The 25,909-nt window shown below is 40.4% G+C and overlaps 1 protein-coding gene across 1 annotated transcript; it reads right to left on the minus strand.

Annotated features, from left to right (window-relative positions):
• Positions 1–125: 125 nt before the first annotated feature.
• Positions 126–16,345, minus strand: LOC130930769 (sphingosine-1-phosphate phosphatase 1-like). The gene is made up of 3 exons (XM_057858864.1): positions 15,640–16,345; positions 6,780–6,869; positions 126–1,250 (listed from the first exon to the last, which is right to left on the minus strand). The coding sequence occupies exons 1-3, from the start codon at positions 16,126–16,128 to the stop codon at positions 771–773; spliced, it is 1,059 nt and encodes a 352-aa protein (XP_057714847.1). The 5' UTR covers positions 16,129–16,345; the 3' UTR covers positions 126–770.
• Positions 16,346–25,909: the final 9,564 nt, after the last annotated feature.

A 25,909-nucleotide genomic window follows, 5' to 3' on the forward strand; every position in this document is an offset into this window, starting at 1 on the left:
CAACAAAAAAAAAAAAATTAACTTTTGTTTTTTACAATCAAATCTACAAATGAAAAAAAGAAACCGTTTACCTATTTTTTTGGTCATTTTAAAAATGTAAATAGGTAAAATGAAAAATTAATACATTGACGTTTTCTGTATTTTTTATTGTTTAAAAAAATATACTGTAGTTACAAAAAAATCAACTTTTCATTTGAGCGTCATCACAGGATTACAGCACCCATTTAAATGTCCCAAAGGACAAAATCTGTCATTCAGTATTTTGGACCCTGAAATGCCTCCACATCAATAGAGCGTGCCCCTGAATTGCCCCCAAATCTACAGGAAGTGACCCGATATCAACAGAGAGTAACACCGAAAGGAACAGGAAGTGACCCCAAAATGCCCGCGTATTAATAGGAAGTGAACCAATATAAACAAAGTGACCACGAAATACCAGCTGCCATCGCTAAAAGTAACCGTCGCAATTTCTCTTGAAATTCTTTAGTTGTGATGAAAGCATCCGGCATTAATATGGTCCACCAACACCGCAGAGTTGGACAACGTTAGGATATCGGTGAAAAAGTCATTATCGGACAACTCTAGGAAAAATATGAATTTTTCAGCAAAGTCACATGATCGTAATGGTCTTGACAATAACAACAACAAAAATCAATGGGGAAGCTACAAGGAAAGCAGATAAAATGATGGTGAAATCCTAACCCCAACCACAATCTGCCATGCAGTCAGTTTTCCTGGCGATTGCTCAGACAGCCGGCAGAGGCGGCCTCTTAGTTAAGTCGCAGCAGGCGGAAGACGAGCGGCGCCAGGAAGAGCACGTTGAATCCCACGGCGCCATAGACCAGGTAGCGGCGGGGAATTTCTGACCGGGGACGTCGTTGTAGCGCCGCCGTCAGCAGCGCCTCGGTCAGCGCACGTGTGGCCAGCAGCACTGGCACTCCGGCCAGCCAGCGCAGCGCAGCTAGTGACAGGCCGCCGGCAGGTGAGCCCCCAGGGGGCAGCAGGCCCAGCAGTCTCTCGGCGCGCGAGCCCAGAGCCACGCCGGCGCCCGAGCCCAGGATCCGCGCCGTGTCGGCCCGTGACGTGCTCCAGCCGTCCAGCCCGGAGGACAGCAGGCCTAGGGCAGCGTGGACGGCCGCCGCCGCCCCAGCCGCGTAGCCGCTCGACGCCACCAGCTCGTCCGCCGCGTCCAGCGCCGGCAAAAGCAGCGGCAGGATCAGCGCGCTGTAGGCCACGCCCGCCATCACGTCCTGCGTGCGTAACGGGCGAAAACCGTCAAAATCAACTAGAGCTGAAACGAATACTCGAATAACTCGAGTTTTAAAATTGATCCGAGTAATTTTATTCGTCTCGAGGAATCGTTTGATTTTGCCAGCTCTAAGCATCACGTTTTGCCCAGACTACTTTTAATGCGGCACAACGTGATGACATCACGTACGTACCAGAAGAACGCAGCAGCGGCGGATATCTTTGATTTCATCCATGCTTGGATTAAAAATTAATTAATTAATTAATTAATTAATTAAAAAACGACGAAAGCCAAGAGAAATGCTCCAAGAAAACGCAGAAGATGTCAAAAGTGTGGGAGCATTTCAAGTTGGACACCGAGGAGAACACTGTTGCATGTATTCACTGTAAGACAGTGCTTGCATACATTACAGCATGTCTTAAATGCTACAGGCACCGGAGACATTCTGTTTACTGCGAGAGCAGAGGACCGATACCAAAGACAAGGTAAAAATTGTAAAATTAAGTTAACGTAGCGCTAGACATGTGCCGGTATGGTATTCTGACGGTATGATAACCTTATGCCAAAATATCACAGTTTCACAGTACTGCAATTACAGCTCTAAAATGTGTTACTTTGAGATATCTGGGTTAAAAAAAAAAAAAAAAAAGAACTTTTCCATTCTACATGATTTTTATTTTTCAAAACATATTAGCACATTGGAACATAATGTTTAAAAAATAAAATATTCTAAATAAAATTAGAATAAATGCAGTCATTTTGGTGAGTCTACACCCAGAGCCACAATTCAACATTATTACCATCAGAACAAAAATAATTTAATTTTCCACAAAAAGCACGTGTGTATGACTAATATTATGTTACATTATACACACACTCTTTCTCAACACAGTTGCCAAAGAGAAAAAAAACACGTTTTACCACCGATAGACAGACTAAACTCACTGGAGTTAACTCTCGTAGCAGGTGAGAAATGTTCATGACAGTGTTACTAACTTTTAAATTTATATAAATGCGAAATCATAATGGAGGTATTGCCTCCTCAGCAGCCACCCTCGGCAAACATGTTTTATATGTTGGTTGGCCCTCCTCCTCTCAGCTGTGGCCATCTGTCACTTTTCTGTAGCCAAAGTATTCCAATACCAGCAATTTCATTTTGTTCGATGGGGGAAAATGTTCAGGAGTTTCACTTCATCCAGCCATTGTGTAGCACAGCTGACTCACTGACACTGAGCAACAACCGGTGGGGGAGGGTTGAGCCTTACAGCTGCAAGCGAGGGATTTCTTCATGCATTTTTGGGACATGAAAAATAGCTAATACCTTAGGGATGGCATGACGGAAATTTTTTGCAGTTTTGAAATCTTGACGTTCATACCACGGTATACCTATAAACCGGTAGTCGGCACATGTCTACGTAACGCTAATATATAAGATTAACCTTACTGTACCTTGCTAATATAATCTTAGCCCTGCGGAGAGCTAGCCGAGGTTCCTATTAATTATGACTGTTGTCGATGCGTGGCTAATACAGGCTTTATTAAATCTGTGGAAAAAAACAGCGCTGTAGAGTGATGAGTGTGTAAAATATAATAAAGATAATTGAGATGTCAATTTTAGCTCAGTAGTTATTGATGGATAAAACAAGTAGCAATGTTGCCTTATGTACAGGTATACAAAAGGTATCATAACTTTATGTATAATCAAGCGTAATGACATTTTTAGGTAGATATTTTTTTTCTTAATCTTAAGTTTTTAGAGTGATAGTGAATTTGGTCAGCTGGTGTAAATTCTGAGTTTTAAAATGCACAGCCATGAACCTATTGCATTATATACTGGTCCTTCTAAAAAAAAATAGCATATTGTTATAAAGTTCAGTATTTTCTGCAATGTACTGATAAACATTAAACTTTCATATATTTTAGATTCATTACACACAACTGAAGTAGTTAAAGCCTTTTATTGTTTTAATTTTGATTATTGGGGCATAAAAGTCAAGAAAAAACAAAAATCCCTATCTCAAAAAGTTAGCATATCATGAAAAGGTACTCTTAAGAAGCTACTATCATAATCATCTGCATCAACAAATTAACTCAAAACCCCTGCGAAAGATTGCTAAGGCTTTTAAAAACTCCCAGCCTGGTTCATTACTCAAAACCGCAATCATGGGCAAGACTGCCAACCTGACTGATGTCCAGAAGGCCATCATTGAAACCCTCAAACAAGAGGCTAAGAAACAAAGAAATTTCTGAGCGAATAGGCTGTTCCCAGAGCGCTGTATCAAGGCACCTCAGTGGGAAGTTTTTAGGAAGGAAAAAGTGTGGCAGGAAACGCTGCACAACCAGAAGAGGTGACCGCACCCTGAGAAAGTTTGTGGAGAAGGGCCGATTCCAGACCTTGGTGGACCAGAAACAGTGGACTGAGTCTGGAGTAGAAACATCCGGAGCCACCGTGCACAGGCGTGTGCTGGAAATGGGCTACAGGTGCTGCACTCCCCAGGCCAAGCCACTTTTGAGCCTGAAACAGCGGCAGAAGCGCCTGACCTGGGCTACAGAGAAGCAGCACTGGACTGTTGCTCAGTGGACCAAAGTACTTTTTTCAGATGAAAGCAAATTTTGTATGTTATTCGGAAATCAAGGTGCCAGAGTTTCGAGGAAGACTGGAGAGAAGGAAATGCCAAAATGCCTGAAGTCCAGTGTCAAGTACCCACAGTCAGTGATGGTCTGGGGTGTCATGTCAGCTGCTGGTGTTGGTCTACTGTGTTTTATCAAGGGCAGGGTCAATGCAGCTAGCTATCAGGAGATTTTGGACCACTTCATGCTTCCATCTGCTGAAAAGCTTTATGGAGATGAAGATTTCATTTTTCAGCATGAACTGGCACCTGCTCACAGTGCCAAAACCGCCGGTAAATGGTTTACTGACCATGGCATTACTGTGCTCAACTGGCCTGCCAACTCTCCTGACCTGAACCCCATAGAGAATCTGTGGGATATTGTGAAGAGGAAGTTGAGAGACACCAGACCCAACACTGTGGATGAGCTTAAGGCCGCTATCAAAGCATCCTGGGCCTCCATAACACCTCAGCAGTGCCACAGGCTGATTGTCTCCATGCCATGCCGCTTTGAAGCAGTCATTTCTGCAAAAGGATTCCCGACCAAGTATTGAGTGCATAACTGATATAATTCATTGAAGGTTGACTTTTTTTGTATTAAAAAACACTTTTTTGTATTGGTCGGTTGAAATATGCTAATTTTTCGAGATAGGGATTTTTGTTTTTTCTTGACTTTTTTTTGCCAAAATCATCAATATTAAAACAATACAAGGCTTGAACTACTTCAGTTGTGTGTAATGAATCTAAAATATATGAAAGTTTAATGTTTATCAGTACATTACAGGAAATAATGAACTTTATCACAATATGCTATTTTTTTTAGAAGGACTAGTATATAGTATATCCTTACATTCCTGCACTGCAATAGAGAGCTCCTCTCGAGGTTTGTACACACATGCCATGAGAGAGACGGCTAACAAGGTGTGGCTCTAGCCTTGACTTTTCTACATATTGCACTGACTTGTTCAAGGTTCAAATGTTTTTGCCTTCTGTATGCCACGCGCACAAGGAATTGTAAAGGAGAAGGCTGTTATGCCTGTAAATTTTGTTACTTGTAGGGCTGCAGCTATCGATTATTTTAGTAGTCGATTAATCGATGAACTAGTTAGTTCGAATAATCGAGTAATCGGAAAAGGAACCTAAAGAATTAAAATACCTGACCTGGGCCTCAGACGATATAAAAAAAATAATTTATATGTACAACAAAAGAACAATCTGCTAACTTGCATAACAAAAGTCCGCTTGCTTAAATGCTATAAAATGCCAGTTTTTTTTTTTTTTTTTTTACAATGCTCATAACAAATAGTTCAAACACATATTCTCACAAAAAAACGGCTAAATATACCTTTAAACTAAATTACAAATGATTGAAAAAAAACAAAAAAACATTAGCTCAAACAAAAACTTATGTTGGTCCTAACAGGGAGCAGCTGGATTCAGCCATGTGAAATGAGGCAAATTAGAGGGCAGTGTATCCACCCAAATCAATAAAACTAAATGTGAACACTTTCTAAACAAATCATTACAAAACCACTCTTCAAAGAGCAGAATGCGATGATGACTTTTTTTTTTCCCATCGACAGTTTGAGCTCCCTAATATTCAATTTACAGTAAAAACATGGGCATACCTACATACAACTCGAGTAATCCGATTAAGAAAAAAGCTGCGAATCAAGTTTTGCTGCTTTGAGGCTTCAGTTATATAGAGTGGCATTGTAATGGTTTGTTTTAAAAGTGTTTGCATTTAGTTTTATATTTTTATGGATACACTGCCCTCGAGTGGCAACAGTACTGACATAACACATTAAACATGGCTGAATCCAGCTGTTCCCTGATAAGATCAAAATACGGTATGTTTTTCTTTCAGCTAAAATATTTGTTTATGCATTCGTTAATTAGTTTAGAGGTATATTTAGCCGGTTTTGTGTGAATATATGTTTGAATGATTTGTTAAAAGCATTGTGCAAAATTTTTTTTTAGCATTTTGTAGCATTTAAGCTCGCGTTTTTTTTCCATTGAAGTTAACCAAATGCTTTACTGTACTACTTAGATCCTCATTTATATGTTTTCTATATCGTTTTAGGCGAATTTTAGGTATATTAATTTATTTTTAAAGTAAAGTGCAATTCTGCATAGTTTGAAGAAACACTCAGGAATTTTATTTTGTCATCACATTTAATGCTCTGTTGAAAGCGCAATCTTTGCAAGCCTTTTTTTTTTTTTTTTTTTTTTGGTCTCCTACAATTTATTCTGCAACGCCGTAAATGAAACCCTAACCCGATTACTCGATTATTTGAACTAACTAGTTGATAGATTAATCGATTTCTCCAATCGATGGCTGCAGCCCTAGTTGGCATATGTAAACATAAACTTTAAAACTATTGAACCAACAATCTCAGAACCTTGGACGTGCTAGCCGCTCTCCCACCATGCTACCCTTTTTTTTTTTTTTTTTTTAATTTTATAAAATTGTATTTTTAGGCCAAACATTTTTATGTTGATTATACTTTGGCGGGCCACACAAATCGACGCGACCCGGGGCGGGGACCAGATTGTTTGACACCCCTGACCTAAACCCAATTGTATCTTTCGGCAGCGGTCGCCGCTAATTCTCGTCCTCCCAAATCATTGGCAAGCCAATGATCGCCGCCTGCCCTTCCCGCTCCAAATGAATTGAATATTTCACTGGCTTGGCTGACGTCACGGCCCTCCGAAGGAAACTGTGACTCCAATGTGAGCCTGCGACAAAAATAACTGACACCTCTATCATAGGAGGAAGGAGAAACCTTCCAAAAAAAAAAACAAGTGAGAAACAAGCAACGGGCTCAATGAGAAGAAAATAATAATTTCTTGCAAAATGTCCTAAAAAATAACCTGGGTCAGAGCTCGTTTGGGAGCGATATAACTGCGTGCGGTCTTACCAGAAACGAGTGCATGCCCATGTAGATGCGGCTGACGCACACCAGCAGGCACCAGCACAGCGCCACGGCCAAACCCAGCCAAAATGAGTACTGCGGAACACACAAACACACAGTGCAGCTCTTGTTAAGACTGGCTCTACGGTTCGCGGCAAAAAGCAACACCAGATTGGTTATCAAATCAACCACATTTCTTTCTTATTCGTTTTTGTTATTCTTATTCATTTTTGTCATTAAAAGCTACACTAGGGAACTTTCAGTATCGACTTCATAATTTATTGACCTGACACATTTGCCATTCACTGCGTCACGCCTTCCCGAAGGGGGACGTACCTTACTCCGCTTCATTTATCAGCAGTCGGTCACATGCAGCGATGTAACGCCGGATTTTTGTTGAAAAAGTAAAAAAGCTGTACGGCATACAAACAGGAAGGATTGTCTCAGGAGTGAGTTGTTCGAGGATTCAAGGTCATTCGTATATTTTTCGTACCATGCATGCATTTTGAAACGTGAAAAAAATCAATGGGAGAAATTAGCCGCCTCGGAATTGGCATTATACTTCGTATTATTTACAGTGGGGCAAATAAGTATTTATTCAACCACTAATTGTGCAAGTTCTCCCACTTGAAAATATTAGAGAGGCCTGTAATTGTCAACATGGGTAAACCTCATCCATGAGAGAAAGAATATGGAGAAAAAAAACAGAAAATCATGTTTGATTTTTAAAGAATTTATTTGCAAATCATGGTGGAAAGTAAGTATTTGGTCAATACCAAAAGTTCATCTCAATACTTTGTTATGTACCCTTTGTTGAAAATAACGGAGGCCAAACGTTTTCTGTAACTCTTCACAAGCTTTTCACACACTGTTGCTGGTATTTTGGCCCATTCTTCCATGCAGATCTCCTCTAGAGCAGTGATGTTTTGGGGCGGTCATTGGGCAACACGGACTTTCAACTCCCTCCGCAGATTTTCTATGGGGTTGAGATCTGGAGACTGGCTGGGCCACTCCAGGACCTTGAAATGCTTCTTACGAAGCCACTCCTTTGTTGCCTTGGCTGTGTGTTTGGGATCATTGTCATGCTGAAAGACCCAGCCACGTCTCATCTTCAATGCCCTTGCTGGTGGAAGGAGATTTTCACTCAAAATCTCTCAATACATGGCCCCATTCATTCTTTCCTTTACACAGATCAGTCGTCCTGGTCCCTTTGCAGAAAAACAGCCCTAAAACATGATATTTCCATTCCCATGCATCACAGTGGGTATGGTGTTCTTCGGATGCAATTCAATATTCTTTCTCCTCAAAACACGACAACCTGTGTTTCTACCAAAAAGTTCTATTTTGGTTTCATCTGACCATAACACATTCTCCCAGTCCTCTTCTGGATCATCCAAATGCTCTCTAGCGAACCGCAGACGGGCCTGGAGGTGTACTTTCTTCAGCAGGGGTACACGTCTGATAGTGCAGGATTTGAGTTTCTGGCGGCACATTGTGTTACTGATAGTAGCCTTTGTTATTGTGGTCCCAGCTCTCAATAGGTCATTCACTAGGTCCCCCCCTGTGGTTCTGGGATTTTTGCTCACCGTTCTTGTTATCATTTTGACGCCATGGGGTGAGATCTTGCATGGATCCCCAGATTATCAGTCGTCTTGTATGTCTTCCATTTTCTAATAATTGCTCCCACAGTTGATTTCTTTACACTAAGCGTTTTACCTATTGCAGATTCAGTCTTCCCAGCCTGGTGCAGGTCTGCAATCTTGTCTCTGGAGTCCTTCGACAGCTCTTTGGTCTTGGCTATAGTGGAGTTTGGAGTGTGACTAACTGAGGTAGTGGACAGGTGTCTTTTATACCGATAATGAGTTAAAACAGGTGCCATTAATACAGGTAACGAGTGGAGCCTCGTTACACCTCGTTAGAAGAAGTTAGACCTCTTTGACAGACAGAAATCATGCTTGTGTAGGTGACCAAATACTTATTATCCACTCTAATTTGGAAATAAATTATTTAAAAATCAAACAATGTGATTTTCTTTTTTTTTTCTACATTCTGTCTCTACTGGTTGAGGTTTACCCATGTTGACAATTACAGGCCTCTCTAATCTTTTCAAGTAGGAGAACTTGCACAATTGGTTGTTGACTAAATACTTATTTGCCCCACTGTATGTAAAATAACTGCTAACTCCCCATTTTTTTTTTCTGCTTTTAACCAAGAATAAGGACTTTTTTACAGCCATATCTACATAGAATTCAGGGATTTAAGCATTTATTCACAAGAATTTTCTGCGGAAAAAGCTCTTTGTTGTACTAAGGGGACCGCTACAGTGACTTAACTAGCAGCACATTCGACATATTTACGTAAAATAAATACTAACTGTCCGTTTTGGTTTTTTTTGCTTTTAACCAAGAATCGAGACTGTTTTACGTCCATATCTATAAAGAATTCAAGGATTTAAGCATTTACTCACAAGAATTTTCAGTGGAAAAAGCTCTTTGCTGTACTAAGGGGGCCGCCACAGTGACTTAACTAGCAGCACATTAGTAAGTGGCCAGCATTATTCACTTTATAAAAAAGAAGACTCAAAACACCTATCTTTCAAAAACAAACATGTTTTTTAGGAGCCTGAGAGGATGAGGACGGCCCGATTCTCGAGCCTGAAGGTGGGAAAACAACAAGTCTGTCAAGGCTGGCTACAAGTTGACCCTGAAGGTGTTGGCGCGCTCTTTGATCGAGAAACAGAGCGTCAGGCTCATCATGGCGGACGTCAACCCCAACATGGTCGCCGGGCTGAGGTTCCTCGCCATGACCAGGGGCAAGGAGGAACCCAGGGACACGGCCAACATCCTGGAGATGTTCCAGAGGACAAGGGAGAGCTGGAGACGGGCTGTGTGGTCCTCAAGCGGCCATCTCTCCTTATAGCCCACATAGCGTCCCTCAGAATGTTGCTGTGGGACTCCCTGATGTGCAGGAAGCATAAGAAGGAGCGCAGGGTTAGGCTTCAGGCACCTGCTGGAGTTCCTGGTGGTCCCTCTTCAACTGTTTTGGTGTGAACTTCTCCAAGGATGTGACTTCAGAAGCGAGGAAGAACAAGGCCTTGGAGTGGCTGACCGGCAGGAAGAGGAGTAGAGTCGAGGAGGGCAGAAAGGAGATGGCGAAGAACAGGGACTTGTACAAGTCGACGAAGCTTGACCAGAAAACACAAGATATACAAAGAGGCGATGTGATTGTTGAAAGATGAGGCTCACATCCTGGTAACACCACATCGATTATTTGCACTGCCTGAATTATAGGACTATCTCATACGCATTTTATATTTATGTTTATTTAGATTTCATACTTTATACTTCCAAGTCACTTTTGAAATTTTAACTTATCCTGCGCTGTAAAGGGAGATGCTCCACAATTTCATTGTACAACTGTATAATGACAATAAAGGTCTATTCTATTCTATTGTATAATAAGTTGTGGTTGTATATGGAATTTATTAATAATGATTTATATTATTTATAACGGATTCTGCATGTTTTCCTCAAGTATTGAGTTTCTGATATGAAAATTGAGTGATTTATCAGCTGTTGAAAACTTGCAGTAAATAAAAAAACATTTAAGTTGCTATTTTGGGCAAAAACGTATATGATATGCTAAATATTGCTATTGAGCCTGAAAATATAGGTGATTGTCTCTGCAATGGTGAGTTTTGTGCATCTAGTGTAAAATCTGAGAATTTTATAGCCATTTTATGTGTCGTTATACAGTACTTATATAAAAAAAAAATAATCGGGATTTTATAAGGGAACGACTTTGAATTATTTGATGCCGCTGCTCATGGAGACTCATATGACTAAGGTAGGTGCCTGTTTAGGTTTTAGGTCGGTAGCAGCTTTGGTTTTGAAAATATTTGAAGTTTTTGAAAATAGGCCCCGAACGGATCGGCCCCGATCCCCGTGTCATGTCAATATATTATGAAAGTGTATATTTCAGTTTTGGTTGATTTTAGCGGCGTCAGTGGACAAAAGCGGTAGTGGTTTGCTTTAAGGAAGACTCCATTTCCCATGAGGACCAGGACACAGTGTTTTAAAATCATGATCTCCCGCTCGCCTACAGTTGAATTGATGGATTCATTAGCGCATTACTATTTTTCCTTCACACAGCCACTGGAAACAGAAATGACGTTCAATCCATTTGCAGGCGACCTGTGTCACTAAAATAGACGAAAACTAAAAAGTAGACGAGGTAAACTGACCAGGGTTTGTTGCTCTGGTCCAGCTCCCTTTCTCCTTGTTGCAGTTGCTGCTGTTTTACCTCAAACTCTTTGTGTTCGATCACGTTTCATCTTCAAATGTTTTATCACGGTTGAGGTATTGAAATTGGCCGATTTAACTCCACCTCTCGAAACATTCAGGCCGCAAATCTTTCATGCTGCCATTGTTCTCGACGGAGATTAAATGCTGAAATATTTCCAGACCGCCGACATTTTCCTCTCGTAATTTTGTTTTTCCTACATATGAAAAAGCTTCTCCGGCATTGGTTAAGAGCGGCTATTGGCCCGCTCTCATTGGTCTGGAGCAGGCCAATAGACCCTACCCACCGACGTCACAAAATCACGTGATCGCTGTATTGTTCCGCCCCCTTGTCCGTCATTTTATGTCTGTATTATCAATGGTCTCAATTGATCGAGCAATTTATAATGCATTTCATGGAAGACCCGGTACTTTCGGATGCCGTGAACTCACTTGATGCGTTGCATAAAAGGCGTTATGTGGAAAAGCTTCAGTTTATCCATTCACCAGATCCATATTTGATGCCTAAATCGATGTTTTTCGACCCGCCGTCTTCGCCGTATTTGCCTGACATCTGCTAGCTACCCTGATATGTACAACTATGTTGTCCACACAAAATCAGCCTATTCTCACGAAAGTTTGAAAAACTTTAAGAGCTTGGAGGCTTATAAATACTTCGTTGCTGGTTGGGTGAAACAGGTCCTCGTCCACGAAAATTCGGCAGGAATCTATCTTGTGCTTGGAAAGGTGAGTTACGAAATTTTCAATTCAAAATCTTTTGTTCTTGCTAACATCCACTGTCAAGTCTAATGTATTTCATGTCATTTGTCAATGGAGTTAGGGCTATTAATGTTTATATGGTTTAGCGATAGCACTCTCACTACATACATAAGTGTATGTTGTCGGCGATTAGCCTAGCAATGATCTTAATTGTGGTTGTCAGCCCAAAACCCTCTAAATATATATTAAATGCATCTTACCAGATATAAAATGACTACTACATAATCTGTGGTAATCGTTTGGAGGCCAGTTTTCTCGTCGAATTGCAGCAGCCCATCTCGCTCTCTCCTCTCCGGGTCTCTCGGAATCCGGTAGAACTTCAAGTCTCTCCGTCTATCTTCTCTGTTATTGCAACCGACCGCCACACACGCCTTCACCATTTTGATTATTAATGGTAACGAGCAGAAAAACACGCCGTAAATAGGAGGAATGTACGTAGCCGTAACAGGTAAACACAATGTGTTGACGGACAATTGGGCGGCACCAGTCAGGAGGCCGGAGTTGTGACGTCACGTGGGTAGGGTCTATAGCGATAGCTGCTTGGCATGCAAAGTGATCGTGTGTCATCACTAAGGGTGTAACGGTACATGTATTTGTATTGAACCGTTTCGGTACGTGGTGCTCGGTTCGGAACGGAGGCGTACCGAACAAGTTATTGATGTTATGTAACCCTTACTTTTCGAGGCTCAGAGTCGATCGGGTTAGTTTCTTTGTGTAGATTATATTTACTCCGTCCGCTCTACTATAATGAGGAGCAACACGGTAGGACAGTATAACCCAGAAACATCGACGGCGCGACAACGTGGCCACCACAAGAACGCAGTGAAACGCGGGCGTTAAAGTCAATCAGCCAATGCACACCAGTCACAGTGCGGCCACGTGTTAGACGCGTCACAGAAGCGGCTCAACACGACGCATGCGAAAAGAACGGCATAGTTTATTATTTGACGCGAGACGCAACCCTCCTGCATCAATACTACTACCGGTAGCTAGGATCGGGCAGACTTGAAGTAACTCGTGTAAAAATACGGTGGATCCGGTCGATTTTCAAACTAATATGCAATCGTAACCCACTTTTTGAGTCCATCAGATCTCTTGAGTTCGGTGCACAGTTGACCAACACGGCCTAGTGTTCAATACAAAACCCTCCTACCACAACAAAACAAGTGGGAACTAATATTCACATAGGAACTAAAGTTATACAACATAAAATACACAATATAAATGAATAACTACATCACATTTGTAAAATATAAATACATAATGAAATAAATAATAGTCCATTTAAATAAATAGAAATGAGCTAAAACTAATACTAGCTAAAACTAGTCAAAATAATAAGAAAAATACACAGATCCTGCTTACACAATTAAATTTATTAATTTCTGTGTGGCGCTTTAACTTGAGAAAATCCACCAATAAAGCTTTTGAAAACCGTTCATAAGGGGAAAAAATGATTCATTGAGGCATTTTATTTGTAAAATACATGTTAAAATCTTTGTCATTGGGATTGCTTTTCTCTTTAGTACAGGACTTCTTTTTTCGTCTTTCTTTTAGAAAGAAAGCTGAACAATATGCGGGGTCTGAAAGGCAAATTGTTGTTGGATTATCTTTAAATACCCGCTACTTTTTGAGCAGAAGCCTAGCTTTGTATAGGCTAATGTTCCTATTGTTGAAAGCACAAAGGTGTGTAATAAACAAGTAGCACATTTATATTTTGCATTTTGTTTTCTTACTGTACCGAAAATTAACCGAACCGTGACCTCAAAACCGAGGTACATACCGAACCGAGATTTTTGTGTACCGTTACACCCCTAGTCATCACACAACAGAGACTGTAGTGAGCGTCAGGAAAAAAAAAAGGCTGTGGTCAAGCGTTATAATGCTGGACCGGTAAACGGTATCGGCGCCCTCTTTGTTAGTACTCACCAATACAGATACCACCATTTCGGGCCGGATTGCCCCCCCCCCCCCCCCCCCGCCGATACTAGTACCTTTATCAAGAACCACTGGCTTAGAACTATATCAACATACCAGTGACAAAAAGAGAAAGTAAGAATTGTTTAAATCCTGTAGGAAAAGTGAAGTCACAGTGTTCTGAATCTGTTTACATTCCATTCTTTTGCATTACTTAATGCCATCAGCATTTGACCTCATTGTTTATTTGTGATTTATTATTGTCACGTGTGTGTTTATTTGTATTTGAATAAAGAATTTAAGTGTTCCAAAATGTTTTAAACGTTAACAAAAAAATAATCGTTTGTGACACCCCTATTCGAATTATTTTCTCCATTTTCAGCGGTGAAAGAATTGAGCAATTTGCCTACGTGACTGATTGGCTGCCATTGACATTGCTAGATGACGACATCGAACGGCTCGGACGTACAGTACGTCTATGAGTGACAAATACCTTTACCTGCCAGTAGGAGTGGGAACCTCTTGGTACCTCTTGATAAGATACGATTTGCGATACAAAGCTTACGATAACGATGATCTCACGATATGGCGATGCAACGATTATCGATACATTAGTCAGGAAATCAACCTAAGATATTCTACAAAACCACTAATAAACAGAAAAACAAGCTTCTGTTGTGAATTGGAATGAGTTTATCACTTGTAGACGTCCGATCTAGAGATGTCCCGATACGATATTTGGATCGGATCGGACCCGATATGGGCAAAAAAAATGCGCATCGGTATCGGATCGGCCAACACGGAAAAATTCCGATCCAGACTTCCGATCCAGTTTTTTTTTTTTTTACATTCCGGTCCGGGTTTTCCAGCGCAGCGATTTACATAATCCATTCCAGTTTTTGCTTCGGTTTCCCTAAAATCCGGTCCACATTTTACGGCACACCTTCAACACACGACATTTACATTACTGTCTCCCAATTTACCGAGAGACTTTATCGGTAAAAATGTCAGCTGTGTTTCTTGTTACCAACCGTTGTGTGTTATTCAAACTCACCTAATTCAGCTGGCTAGTTGTTATCAAGTGTACTAAAACCTTTTTCAACATGAGTCTGACAACGAAGTAAGGAGGCTAAATAACTTTAAACTTTAACACATGCTCAGATAGGCCGTATCGGTATCGGCCAGTATCGGTATCCGATCGGAAGTGCAAAACAATATCGGTATCGGATCGGAAGTGCAAAAACCTGGATCGAGACATCCCTAGTCCGATCCATTTGAACTGGGAGGGTGGCAGCGAATGAACAAATATTCATTCGCTGCCATCCCTCCCAGTTCAAACGGATTGAACATCTATGGCCATCAGTGGCAGCCAACGCCAGGCAATGAGGTCATTTTGGGCCATTTAAGATCATTTACCCGTTGAATTTCAGTTACTTCCTGTTGGTTTTGGCGTATTTTATGGGTCACTTCCTGTTTATTTTGCGTTACAGAACAGGAAGTGACCTAGGAATCACCCAAATGAATAGGCAGTGACTCAAACTCAACAGGAAGCGACTTGTAAATGCATGAAAATGAACAGAAATTGACCTGTAAATGGCCTGAAAATCAGAAAGAGTGACTGTGAACGCTCTAGTTTCGAATGAATGAACGTTCGTTCGACCCTACCAGTCTAAATGGATTGGACGTCGAGCACCATAAATGGCAGCCATATAGCCTAAGACACTATTATAGTGGAAGATTTTGATAGCAACTTGTTGGGTCCATTTTTTTTTTAACATTGACACCTTTTTAAAACAATATCTCGAGTCTTGGCAGGAGCATATCGATAACCTTTTGGGATACAAAGTATCACGATATATCACTATTTCGATATTTTGTCACACCCCTACCTGCCAGCGTCCGAAGGTGAGGAAGAAGAGCGCGAAGGGAATGGCAGTGGCGGACATGGCATGAGTGGAGGGCATGCCGTACTCGGAGTCGTACAAGAGCTCCACCTTGACGACGGGCGGCGAGGCGGGTCGCGACCAGCCCAGGAGGTCTTTGGTGCACTGACCCAGGTACATGACCCACACCCACACCATGATCAGCCGCCGGCCCAGCGGGACGTCCACGTTCCACAGCAGGAAGGGGAAGAAGCTGAGGTAGAAGAGCTCGTTTCCCAGCTCGGTGCCGAAAGTGAACAAATAGTAGAGGAAGCGATTCTCCACCACGAACTCCAGATGACCCGCGTCGTCCGTCGGAGAGTTCTCGCAGAGCGGACTCCCTCCTCGCTTCCCGAGCCCTCGCACCCCGCAAATGTGCTGGAAGCGGGCGACGAGGTGGGGGTCCTGGAGGAAGCGGAAGAGCTCCGCCGGGCTCCGTGGGCTACCTTTCTCCATCTCCTCGGACTAGCGAGGTGGAAGTTCCGCCGCCGAACACCTGGCTAGCGTTAGCATGAGGCGAGCTCACTTTGCTACGGAGGGAGACAGGCACACAGACAGACCGCGGAAAAATTAAAAAAGAAACCACCCGACCGGAGTCATCGAGTACAGTCCCAAAGTCCGACAAGAGTACAAATGTCATGTGACACACGCTCGAGCCTTGAGCGGGAACAGGGTTGCCAGATAGGAAAGACAGTCTTCTCTCCACACTGTAACAGCCGCCTAGTCGAAGAAAAAGCAGCCAAAATGGCAACCTCCCTTCAAGATAAGATTTTTTCCTTATACATATCAATCTATATTTTAATATAATACAAGAAAAGGGGGGGGGGGGGAATCAAAAGATTGTAGAGAGGAGTGATGCCTTTGCACTCATAAGCATTATGGGAGATGTTGTTGGGTCGTAAACTCGTAATCAATATACGTTGCCTTTGAGAAATCCCAACTTCCCTCCAAAAACCTGAGATTTTCCATTTAACTTCACATTTATAGTATTAAAGAGCTGTTATACTGTTTCACTGCTGACCAAAAGTATTGACACCCCCACGATCCTGTCAGATATCCAGTCAGATAATGCTCAATTTCTCCCAGAAAATGATTGCAATTAAAAATACTTTAGTAGTAATATCTTCATTTATTTTGCTTGCAATGAAAAAACACAGAAAAGAATGGAAGAAAAAAAAAATTATCATTTTACACAAAACTCCAAAAACGGGCCCGTTAAAAGTATTGGTACCTTGGAAAAATCATACTTACCTGTGGCACATCAAAGGTGGTGGCAATAACTGAATCACACTTGCAGCCAGTTAAAATGGATTAAAGTTGACTCAAACTCTGTCCTGTGTCTTTGTGTGTACCACATTGAGCATGGACAAAAGAAAGAAGCCCAAAGAACTGTCTGAGGACTTGAGAAGCAAAATTGTGAGGAAGCAGGGCAATCTCAAGGCCACAAGCCCATCTAAAAAAAACAGAATGTTCCTGAGTCTACCGTGTGCAGTGTCATCAATGAGTGTAAAGCACATGCCGCTGTGGTTAACCTCCCTAGATGTGGGCAGAAAAGAAAAATTGATGAGAGGTTTTAATGAAGGATTGTGGGGATGGTGGATAAAGAACCTCGACTAACATCAAAACAAGTTCAAGCTGTCCTGCAGTCCAATGCTACAACAGTGTCAACCCATACTATCCGTCAGCGTCTGAATTAAAAGGGACTCTATGGTAGGATACCCAGCAAGATCCCACTTTTGACCCAGAGACATAAAAAAGCCAGACTGGAGTTTACCAAAACTTACCTGAGAAAGCCAAAAACTTTTTTGAAGAACGTTGTCTGGTCAGATGAGACAAAAGTAAAGCTTTCTGGGAAAATGCATCAACATAGAGTTTACAGGGGGAAAAAACGAGGCCTTCAAAGAACACGGTCCCCGCTGTCAAACATGGTGGAGGTTCCCTGAAGTTTTGGTGTTGCTTTGCGCACTGGACTGCTTGACCGTGTGCATGGCATCATGAAGTCTGAAGACTACCAACAAACTTTGCAGCATAATGGAAGGCCCAGTTTGAGAAAGCTGGGTCTCCCTCAGAGGTCATGGGTCTTCCAGCAGGAGAACGACCCAAAGCAAACTTAAAAAAGCACTAGAAAATTGTTTGAAATAAAGCACTGGAGACTTCTAAAGTGGCCAGAAATGAGTCCAGACATGAATCAGCCTTTGGAGAGATCTAAAAATGGCAGTTTGGAGAAGGCACCCTTCAAATCTGAGACCTGGAGCAGTAGGCTAAAGAAGAATGGTCTAAAATTCCAGCATGGCATTGTAAAAAACTGATTGATGGATACCAGAAGTGGTTGTTCGCAGTTATTTTGTGTAAACCACGCATTAGGCTGAGGGTGCCATTACTTTTGTCCGGCAGTTTTGTGTAAAATGATAATGATTTAATTTTTTTTCCCCATTCTCTTCTGTGTTTTTTCATTGCAAGCAAAATAAATGAAGGTATTACTACCAAGGCATTTGTAATTGCAATCATTGTCTGGGAGAAATTGAGCATTATCTGACAGAATTGCAGGGGTGCCAATACTTTTTGCCAGCAGTGTAGGAATGCACGTTAGTCAAGCTCCCACACTTTTTAAATAATAACTACAAGCAGACAAAGTACACGTAAACAGCAAATTATGTCAACTCTGTCATGGACAAATTCAAAGCAGAATAAATATTAAAATAAATTAAATATATAATGTAAGCAGATTATAAAATAAATATGTTCAGAATTTTTTTTTTTTTTTTTTTTTTGTCCTTTTCAGTCAGGTCGCGGGGGAAGCATCTTTAAAAGGGAGGCCCAGACATCCCCCTCCCCAGCCACTTCAGCCAGCTGTTCTTAGAGGATCCCATTTGGATAGTAATTAAATTATGGCGAATTATTTGATTCTCCTCAAAATTGGCGAAAATTCTACATTTTTTTCTTAGTAAAATCTGACAAATATATGCGGTCAAATTTTCAGGTGATACTATAAGGCCCTTACTTGTTCATGCAGAAATCACACAAAGAGTTTTTCTAACTTGTGAAAATAAATTGTTTATTTTCTTACTATATGAAAATAACAGAGTGGACAGTAACCTGACAGGGTGGACCTATAGCACGACAGAGTGGACAAATTGTGAAAGATTGTTGAAAGAATAAAAGAAATTCCATTAAAATATATATAGCAGAGGTCCTATTCCATTTAGATGGACACTACCAGAACCTACCAAAACACCAAATTAGCCATTATTGTGGCATTACACAGTTCAACTCTGATTCTGCTGAGTCAAACATTGAACTATAAATGAGATGGCAAATTCCTAAAGTGAAGAATGGTTGACCTGGAGAGAAACAAATGAACATAACTGAACACCACTGAGACACATTTGCATGGCTCAAGTCTTAAGTTGCTGTGCCACACACTTCCATGCAGATGCTTCAATCTGTACAGAGCGTATGTTCACAGCCTGTGGTTCTTGTATTAGGCAAAGTACCTCTCAGTCATGCAAGGGCGTAGGTTTGCATAGGGATGGTAGGGACTTTTCAGGATGCTCAAATTATCCCCACCAACTTTTAAGCAACCTTATTTGCATTATATAATGACTTCAGTTATATAGGTCATTTAGATTGTCTTCCTATATGTTGTAAGGATAGAACTGATATACCATTATTAAGTGAATTACAGTAATTTTATTATGTTCAGATTTACACTGACCCCTTTTCACTCGCTGAATGTGCCAGTCCATTTTTTCCCCTAAAACGCACGTTTGATTGGCTGATGACTTGCCCCCCCACACACACACACATACACACCCATTCACAGCCTCGCCTTCAAAGACGAGGGATATTACAACTTTTTTTCTGCCAGCAGCAGCCACTGTAAGTAATGTAAAAAGACGTCAATGTTGTGGACGTGGGGAACACTCCACTAATTTCACTACTGCTACAGTGCTTCAAGTCGATTTTACTCACTGGGATTTCTTGATATAAGAAAACAGCTAGCTGAAAAATAAGCTTAACAGACCTATTTCAAGGGGGGAAAATGTATATTTAATCTTAAAAGAAAAACTTGTTTGTCAGAAATGTTCTCAATTCAAGAATATTGTTCAAAACATTATTTGAAAGATTTTCTTTCTTGATTTTGGTGAAAAATAACCAAGTTTTAGATGTATGGGCTCAATACAAACAAATAGTAATATTTACTTCAAGTAAGTGGAAGAATCTGACACATTAATCTGTTAACTTTATTACGCTTTATTTATTGCCTCTTGGATCTGTTTTTAGGAAACATGGTGTTTTATTTCATTTGTTTGCTGGTGACTGTCAGATCTATTTTCCAATGGCACAAAATGGCACTTTCTGTCAACTCACTGAATGCCTCAACGATATAAAGTCGTGGCTTTCACTTAATTTTTTAAGTTTGAATGACAGCAAGACTGAAGTCATGGTGTTCAGACCAAGTAGCCAGTTCTCCCTGAATGTTGACGTCGGTTTTACTTTTATGTGTTTGTTTTATCTTTGGAAGTTAACTTATTTAGCTGTTTTATGGTATGTAAAGCACTTTGGACTCCTTGGCGGATTTTTAAAAAATGTGCTATACAAATAAATTTGTTTGATTGATTGATTGATTGATTGATTGATTGATTGATTGATTGATTGATTGATTGATTGATTGATTAGTCTTTAACATTACAAAAAGATGGAGAAAATTATTTGACTAGATTTAACAAAAATGATCAGATTAAGATGTTATAAACTTGCAGTGTAGTATATATATATCAATACAGATTTATTTTTGCATTAATCATTTAGCCTATCAATTAATTAGATTCATATTGGTGAGAAATGTAGCCCTGACCCCCGTTCACCAAATATGTTTCGTCTTATTAATGTCCTGTGCCCTGCAAAAAGTGTACATGCAGGTTATGCTGTTATATCGTCCATACCAATATTTAGACCAAACGTACGCCCTTGCAGTCATGGTACCAACAAATGTCAAATGTACTTTGCCAGTGGAACTTGTTTATGCCATCGTGTTGCATATACTTAACTTGTGCCCTTCGACCTCTCTGATGACACCTGAATATGCTTTATTTTCATAATTAACAACACACCACTTTCCAATGTGTTTCACCTCAATCATTTTTGGTCTCTAAGTATTTTCTGATGTCTTTCCACATGCTGGGGACTCGTTGGATTAATCGGCTGGAGTGACCTCTTGAAGGTTAAAGCTAGATCAATCCAAAATACCTTCCTTCCTTTTACAGAGACACGAAATGTCTCTGTACTTTACTTGGATGAGTTTCAGACTGATTGCTTGGTGGATTGTCATAGTGCCCTTTATGGCAGCTACTGCAGATACTTTACTTTTTGATTCAATATCCTTCCCTGAGATGTAGAACAACTTGACAGATGTGTCAAGGCTTCTCAGGTTGTCATGCAAGGTCTGAGCATCGGGGATGTCTGTATCTGCTGACCTCTTGAGGGCCCCACCCGCAGCATCTGGTGCCCTCTTGCCATGACTTGCCTCAAAGTAATTCCATGTCATTTCTTTGATGCCAAACTAGTAGGGCTTTGTTGAGAGGGAGGAGAAATGTCCCTTTTGTTGATACCGTGTAGCAGGCCCATCACTGAAAAAAGTAATTATTCTGACTTGTAGGTGTCGTTCTCACACTACCTTCAAAACTGGATCAAGGTGGGCCCAGATGGCCAAGGGATCATATCTTTTGGAGGGTCATTTGGAGGCCTTTCTTTATCCAGATATTCTCTTCTTCTTTCTGGGTCAGCGTCACGGCATTCCTGATTATCTCCTTGCGATCTCAGCTCCTTTTCATCTCTTAACTTGAAAAGTTCAATACAAAAAGTGTTCCTTAACCAATTTAATGGGGAGTAAATTTGGCTTGCCTGATCAAACTAGGCTTTCTGTAGTGCTGCTCTGATGCATTTTTACCATGTCAAGGATGCGCTGTTATAAAATGTCTGTAATAGCTTTTATCATATTTGCATGTCATCATTATCAGTATGTGGCTTAAACTTTTAAGAACCATGTCCACCCTGTTTAGACTAGCCTATTCACAATAATCAATAAGTTCTGTTTTTTTAACTGCCCATATATCTCTTTTAGTATTTTAAATTTCCTTAAACGTTCTATACTTTCATTTTCTCACTTTTAATATGTTTAAATGTTTTAAATGATTGTACGGCGACCTTGAGTGCCAGAAAGGCGCCTTCAAATAAAATGTATTATTATTATTATTATTATTATTATTATGGAGGGCTTGCTGACAGGGAGGACTATGACAGGTTGGAGATTTTTGTCTAATAATAGGATTTAACAACATGGTGGACCTTCAGTCAACAAAACGGTTCCATTAAGCAGACTGTGGACTTTTTAACATACTGTCTATCTTTGAAATTTATCAAATGTTTTTATATTAATTGACATTTTATAATGACTGAGTGGAAGTGTTAAGCTTGACAACATCTGACTACACACCTAATGTGAAAATGAAAATTGTGAAACATAAGTGTAAATACTCTGCAACTAGCCTCTGTTTCAGTCACCAATAAAGGAAGACAAAATTGGTGTTGTAACATCACTGAAACAATCAGCAGGTTTCTTATAGGGGCAGTTTTCTCTAAATGGCAGGGTGGACAATTTTTTCAGGGACATTGTATTTTGGGGGGAAAATGTTCAATATTATTATAAAAGTAAGAATATACATGATCAAAATGACCAATTCTATCAAATAACTTTTTGTGATAACAGGTTCATATGTTAAAATGTTTCATTTTTTTATCATTTAACCATTTATTAGACACACTGAAGACACAGTGCAGTGTGGTGGATGTGCCAAAATGAAATATATCAAAAGGAAAAAATACACATAAAATACATTTCAAGAGATATGTTGTTGTCCAGATATGTGTGAAAATCTTTGTTCACATATAATAAGACATCAGAGTTTAATTATTTGTATGCATTCTCATGATAACAGGGTGTTTCTGATGAGGACAACAAAAGGCACCTTATATTGATAATGACCCTGTTCTTTAAAAAAAAAAAAAAAAAGGTTTAAACTATTGTATGATTTTCATTTCAATCAACACAATAATTAATAATAAAGGTAGTCCCCAGGTTACAACATATTCGCCTTACGCGATTTAGACTTTATGACGCCAGAGTCTCATCTGCCATTTTCTCTCCAGTCGTTTATTTGTTCTGTCGCATAAACAGTACCTTATTGCACCTCACACTATTTTATTACTTACTTAAAATATGATGTGTTCTGTCGTCACTAAATGTGAAGTTGTTCATCTTTACAGACAGCAAACAAGGCAATTGTGGTTTTTGAAGTGGTTTTTACTTCCTTCACTTTTGACAATCTGTAAAGCTGTAACACACATACAGTGGGGCAAATAAGTATTTAGTCAACCACTAATTGTGCAAGTTCCCCCACTTGGAAATATTAGAGAGGCCTGTAATTGTCAACATGGGTAAACCTCAACCATGAGAGACAGAATGTGGGAAAAAAAACTGAAAATCACATTGTTTGATTTTTAAAGAATTTATTTGCAAATCATGGTGTGAAAGTATTTGGTCTATACCAAAAGTTCATCTCAATACCTTGTCATGTACCCTCTGTTGGCAATAACGGAGGCCTAACGTTTTCTGTAACTCTTCACAAGCTTTTCACCCACTGTTGCTGGTATTTTGGCCCATTCCTCCATGCAGATCATGATTTAACCCGCGGAAAAATCGGGTTACGTCGCCAGCGTAGGAACAGAACTCTTTCGTAACCCGGGGACTGCCTGTATATTACACGTCAAAATACATGTTTGTCAATAGAAATCACCGCTGAAGTATGTCTTTGACAATATTTTCTTGAGCCGATTCGAGGTGAATTATGGATTAAAATATTTTTATTGAGATTGATTTCAAAAGCAGAAGCGTTGTATTTCACCTACAGTGTGTCTTGGAGTTTTTGTATTGGAAATAAAAGCGCCCTTCTATTTTAATGCAAATCCCCGCAGCTATATGGCGCAATGACATACGAACATCTTTAAAAACCAAAAGGGGGATTAATCCTCGGCGTAACACCCCCTTTTCACAACACTAAAATAAATTGCACACGAATATCCAACAGCACTCTGCACGGTGGCAGCTCAACAGCTACAACAAACAATAATATGGCTACAATGCAAGGTAGGTTCTCCACAGTCTAAACCTGAAGCTAACTTTTCCTTGCTGGGCACTATTATAAATTATCATAATCATCTTCATTTTCGACCTCGAATTGAATTTTAGAAAATTTAGCTGTTTTTGTAAAGGAAAAAAATGGCTAATTAGTTTTTGTGCCATATTAACACCTCCTCTGTCAACAGTTAACTTTTCCGTTCCAATAGCACTTTATCCAATGTGACCTGGTAGCAAACAAGGTGTCAGGTGGTTATTAACAAAAAAACCCAACTTTTTCAACAGATAGATTTAATCCCCAAAGTTAAATACGCTATCAACGTTGTTAAAGATTACTTTAAAAAAGTATAATATGAAGTGCATGGAGTGCTGCTGGGTGTAGAAAGTACCAGTATACTTCTGGTGCTCTTCAGTGTGGGGATAAAAAAAATGATGATTCAAAAAACCAAGGCACTCAGGAAGTGGAAAAATAAAAAGCCTTTATTGAATCACAGTTTTGTTCAGATTAAAAATGCCAACATGTTTCGGCCATGTTGGCCTTCATCAAGACAATCTAAAGTGACTGCTTCAAACTATCTTATAACACTAGTGGACAATTGCAAATTCAGCATGGCCAGGTGGAATCTCTTCACCTGACTGGGGTCAGCAGGTAGGTCAATTAGGAGCAGCAGAGAGAACAAACATCCCAATAGCAGACCATCACAAGCAGCAGAGAAATAAACCAAAAAAAAACAATAGTACAAAAACAACAACGACCTTCAAATATGAAGACATCTCTGAAGTTCTATTTTTTAGGTGTTTCAACTTGACATATCATCAGAGTGTATAATACCAAAAAAAAAAAATAATAATGATAAATAAATACATTATTCATGGTTTTATTTTTATGTAAGCTAACTTTTCAAGATAGAAGATCCAACGTTAATCTCTCAAGACTGTGACTATGTTCTCAAAGACATCTTCCAATCTTTTAAATTACCTTAACTTACATACTGTATATTTTATTTAGTAGCAATAAAGAGATAAACAGGAAAAACACTGAAAATAGTGCACTAAGGGGAAAATAACAAAGGATAATATGCATAATAGTAAAGATACACGATAATATCCGTCACCGATAATTATCGGCCGATAATGGCAATTATGACGTCACACAGATAATCCAGATAATTAAAAAAATTCAACCGATAATGCAATCCAATAATTATATACTTGATTTAGCCTCCAAATGTGCGCAACTGAAGAATTCAGCACGCCGCCTCCTCAACTCCTCCCCTCTCAGAAGCCCCTGAGGGAGGAGGGGTTGAGGAGGCGGAGTTACATGACAAGGAGTAGTTGAATATTATAGCGGCTGTTACTAAAAAAACACGACGCTCTCGCTATCTGCGAAACATGTACCTCAGAAGTTCCACGAGGCGGAAAGAAAGCGTCCTCATTCAAAACCACAAACCGAGCATCCATTTAAAACTGCATCACAAAGATTTTTGGAACAAATACGAGGCTGCTGCTAGCGGGAATGCTAAAGCTATTGTAAACACAAACTAAGTTAAACTTAAGCTTGTGACGATACAGAGTTGGGTTGTTTGGGAATGCAGCCCAAGGCGGGTAGTAAACTCGTATCTAAGGCTAAAAACTGGCACGACTGGAGACCGATAGTCGTCATGTAGCCGTCTTCTAGCGGAGCCCGCCGCTCTGGCCGGTCCGGCAGGCCGCCGCCGCCTCGTCGTTGGCGGGGCGGGCCGAGCCCGGTCCCCCGGCTTCGGGACCTCCGGCGAACACCCCGGTTTCTAGAGCGTTCCCTCACGGCGTGCGAGCAGAGCCAGGCCCCGAATACACCGCGGCGAACCGGCCAGTGCGGGCGGATTATACGGTACGAACGTAAGCTGCTGCCGCCGAGACAGAACACGATTTTATTTTTACCGAAATGACCCGATAGCCAAAGCCCTGGATAAAAAAATAATGCAGTTTATACAACCACCATTCTTCATGAAAAACATGCCAATCACATTTTCACCACGGACATTTGGAAAAGTGATGTCC

This window comes from Corythoichthys intestinalis, chromosome 15, assembly GCF_030265065.1.
Source record: "Corythoichthys intestinalis isolate RoL2023-P3 chromosome 15, ASM3026506v1, whole genome shotgun sequence".
Classification (NCBI taxonomy): domain Eukaryota; kingdom Metazoa; phylum Chordata; class Actinopteri; order Syngnathiformes; family Syngnathidae; genus Corythoichthys; species Corythoichthys intestinalis.

What these genes read in the sequence shown, in the direction of transcription:
- LOC130930769 (XM_057858864.1), bottom strand. Translation starts at nt 16,128, where the DNA reads ATGGAGAAAGGTAGCCCACGGAGCCCGGCGGAGCTCTTCCGCTTCCTC. An exon ending in TCACCTTCGGACGCTGGCAG is followed by an intron (nt 6,870 to 15,639) that starts GTAGGGGTGTGA and finishes TGTGTTCCGCAG; the next exon opens with TACTCATTTTGGCTGGGTTT. An exon ending in TGGGCATGCACTCGTTTCTG is followed by an intron (nt 1,251 to 6,779) that starts GTAAGACCGCAC and finishes TTACGCACGCAG; the next exon opens with GACGTGATGGCGGGCGTGGC.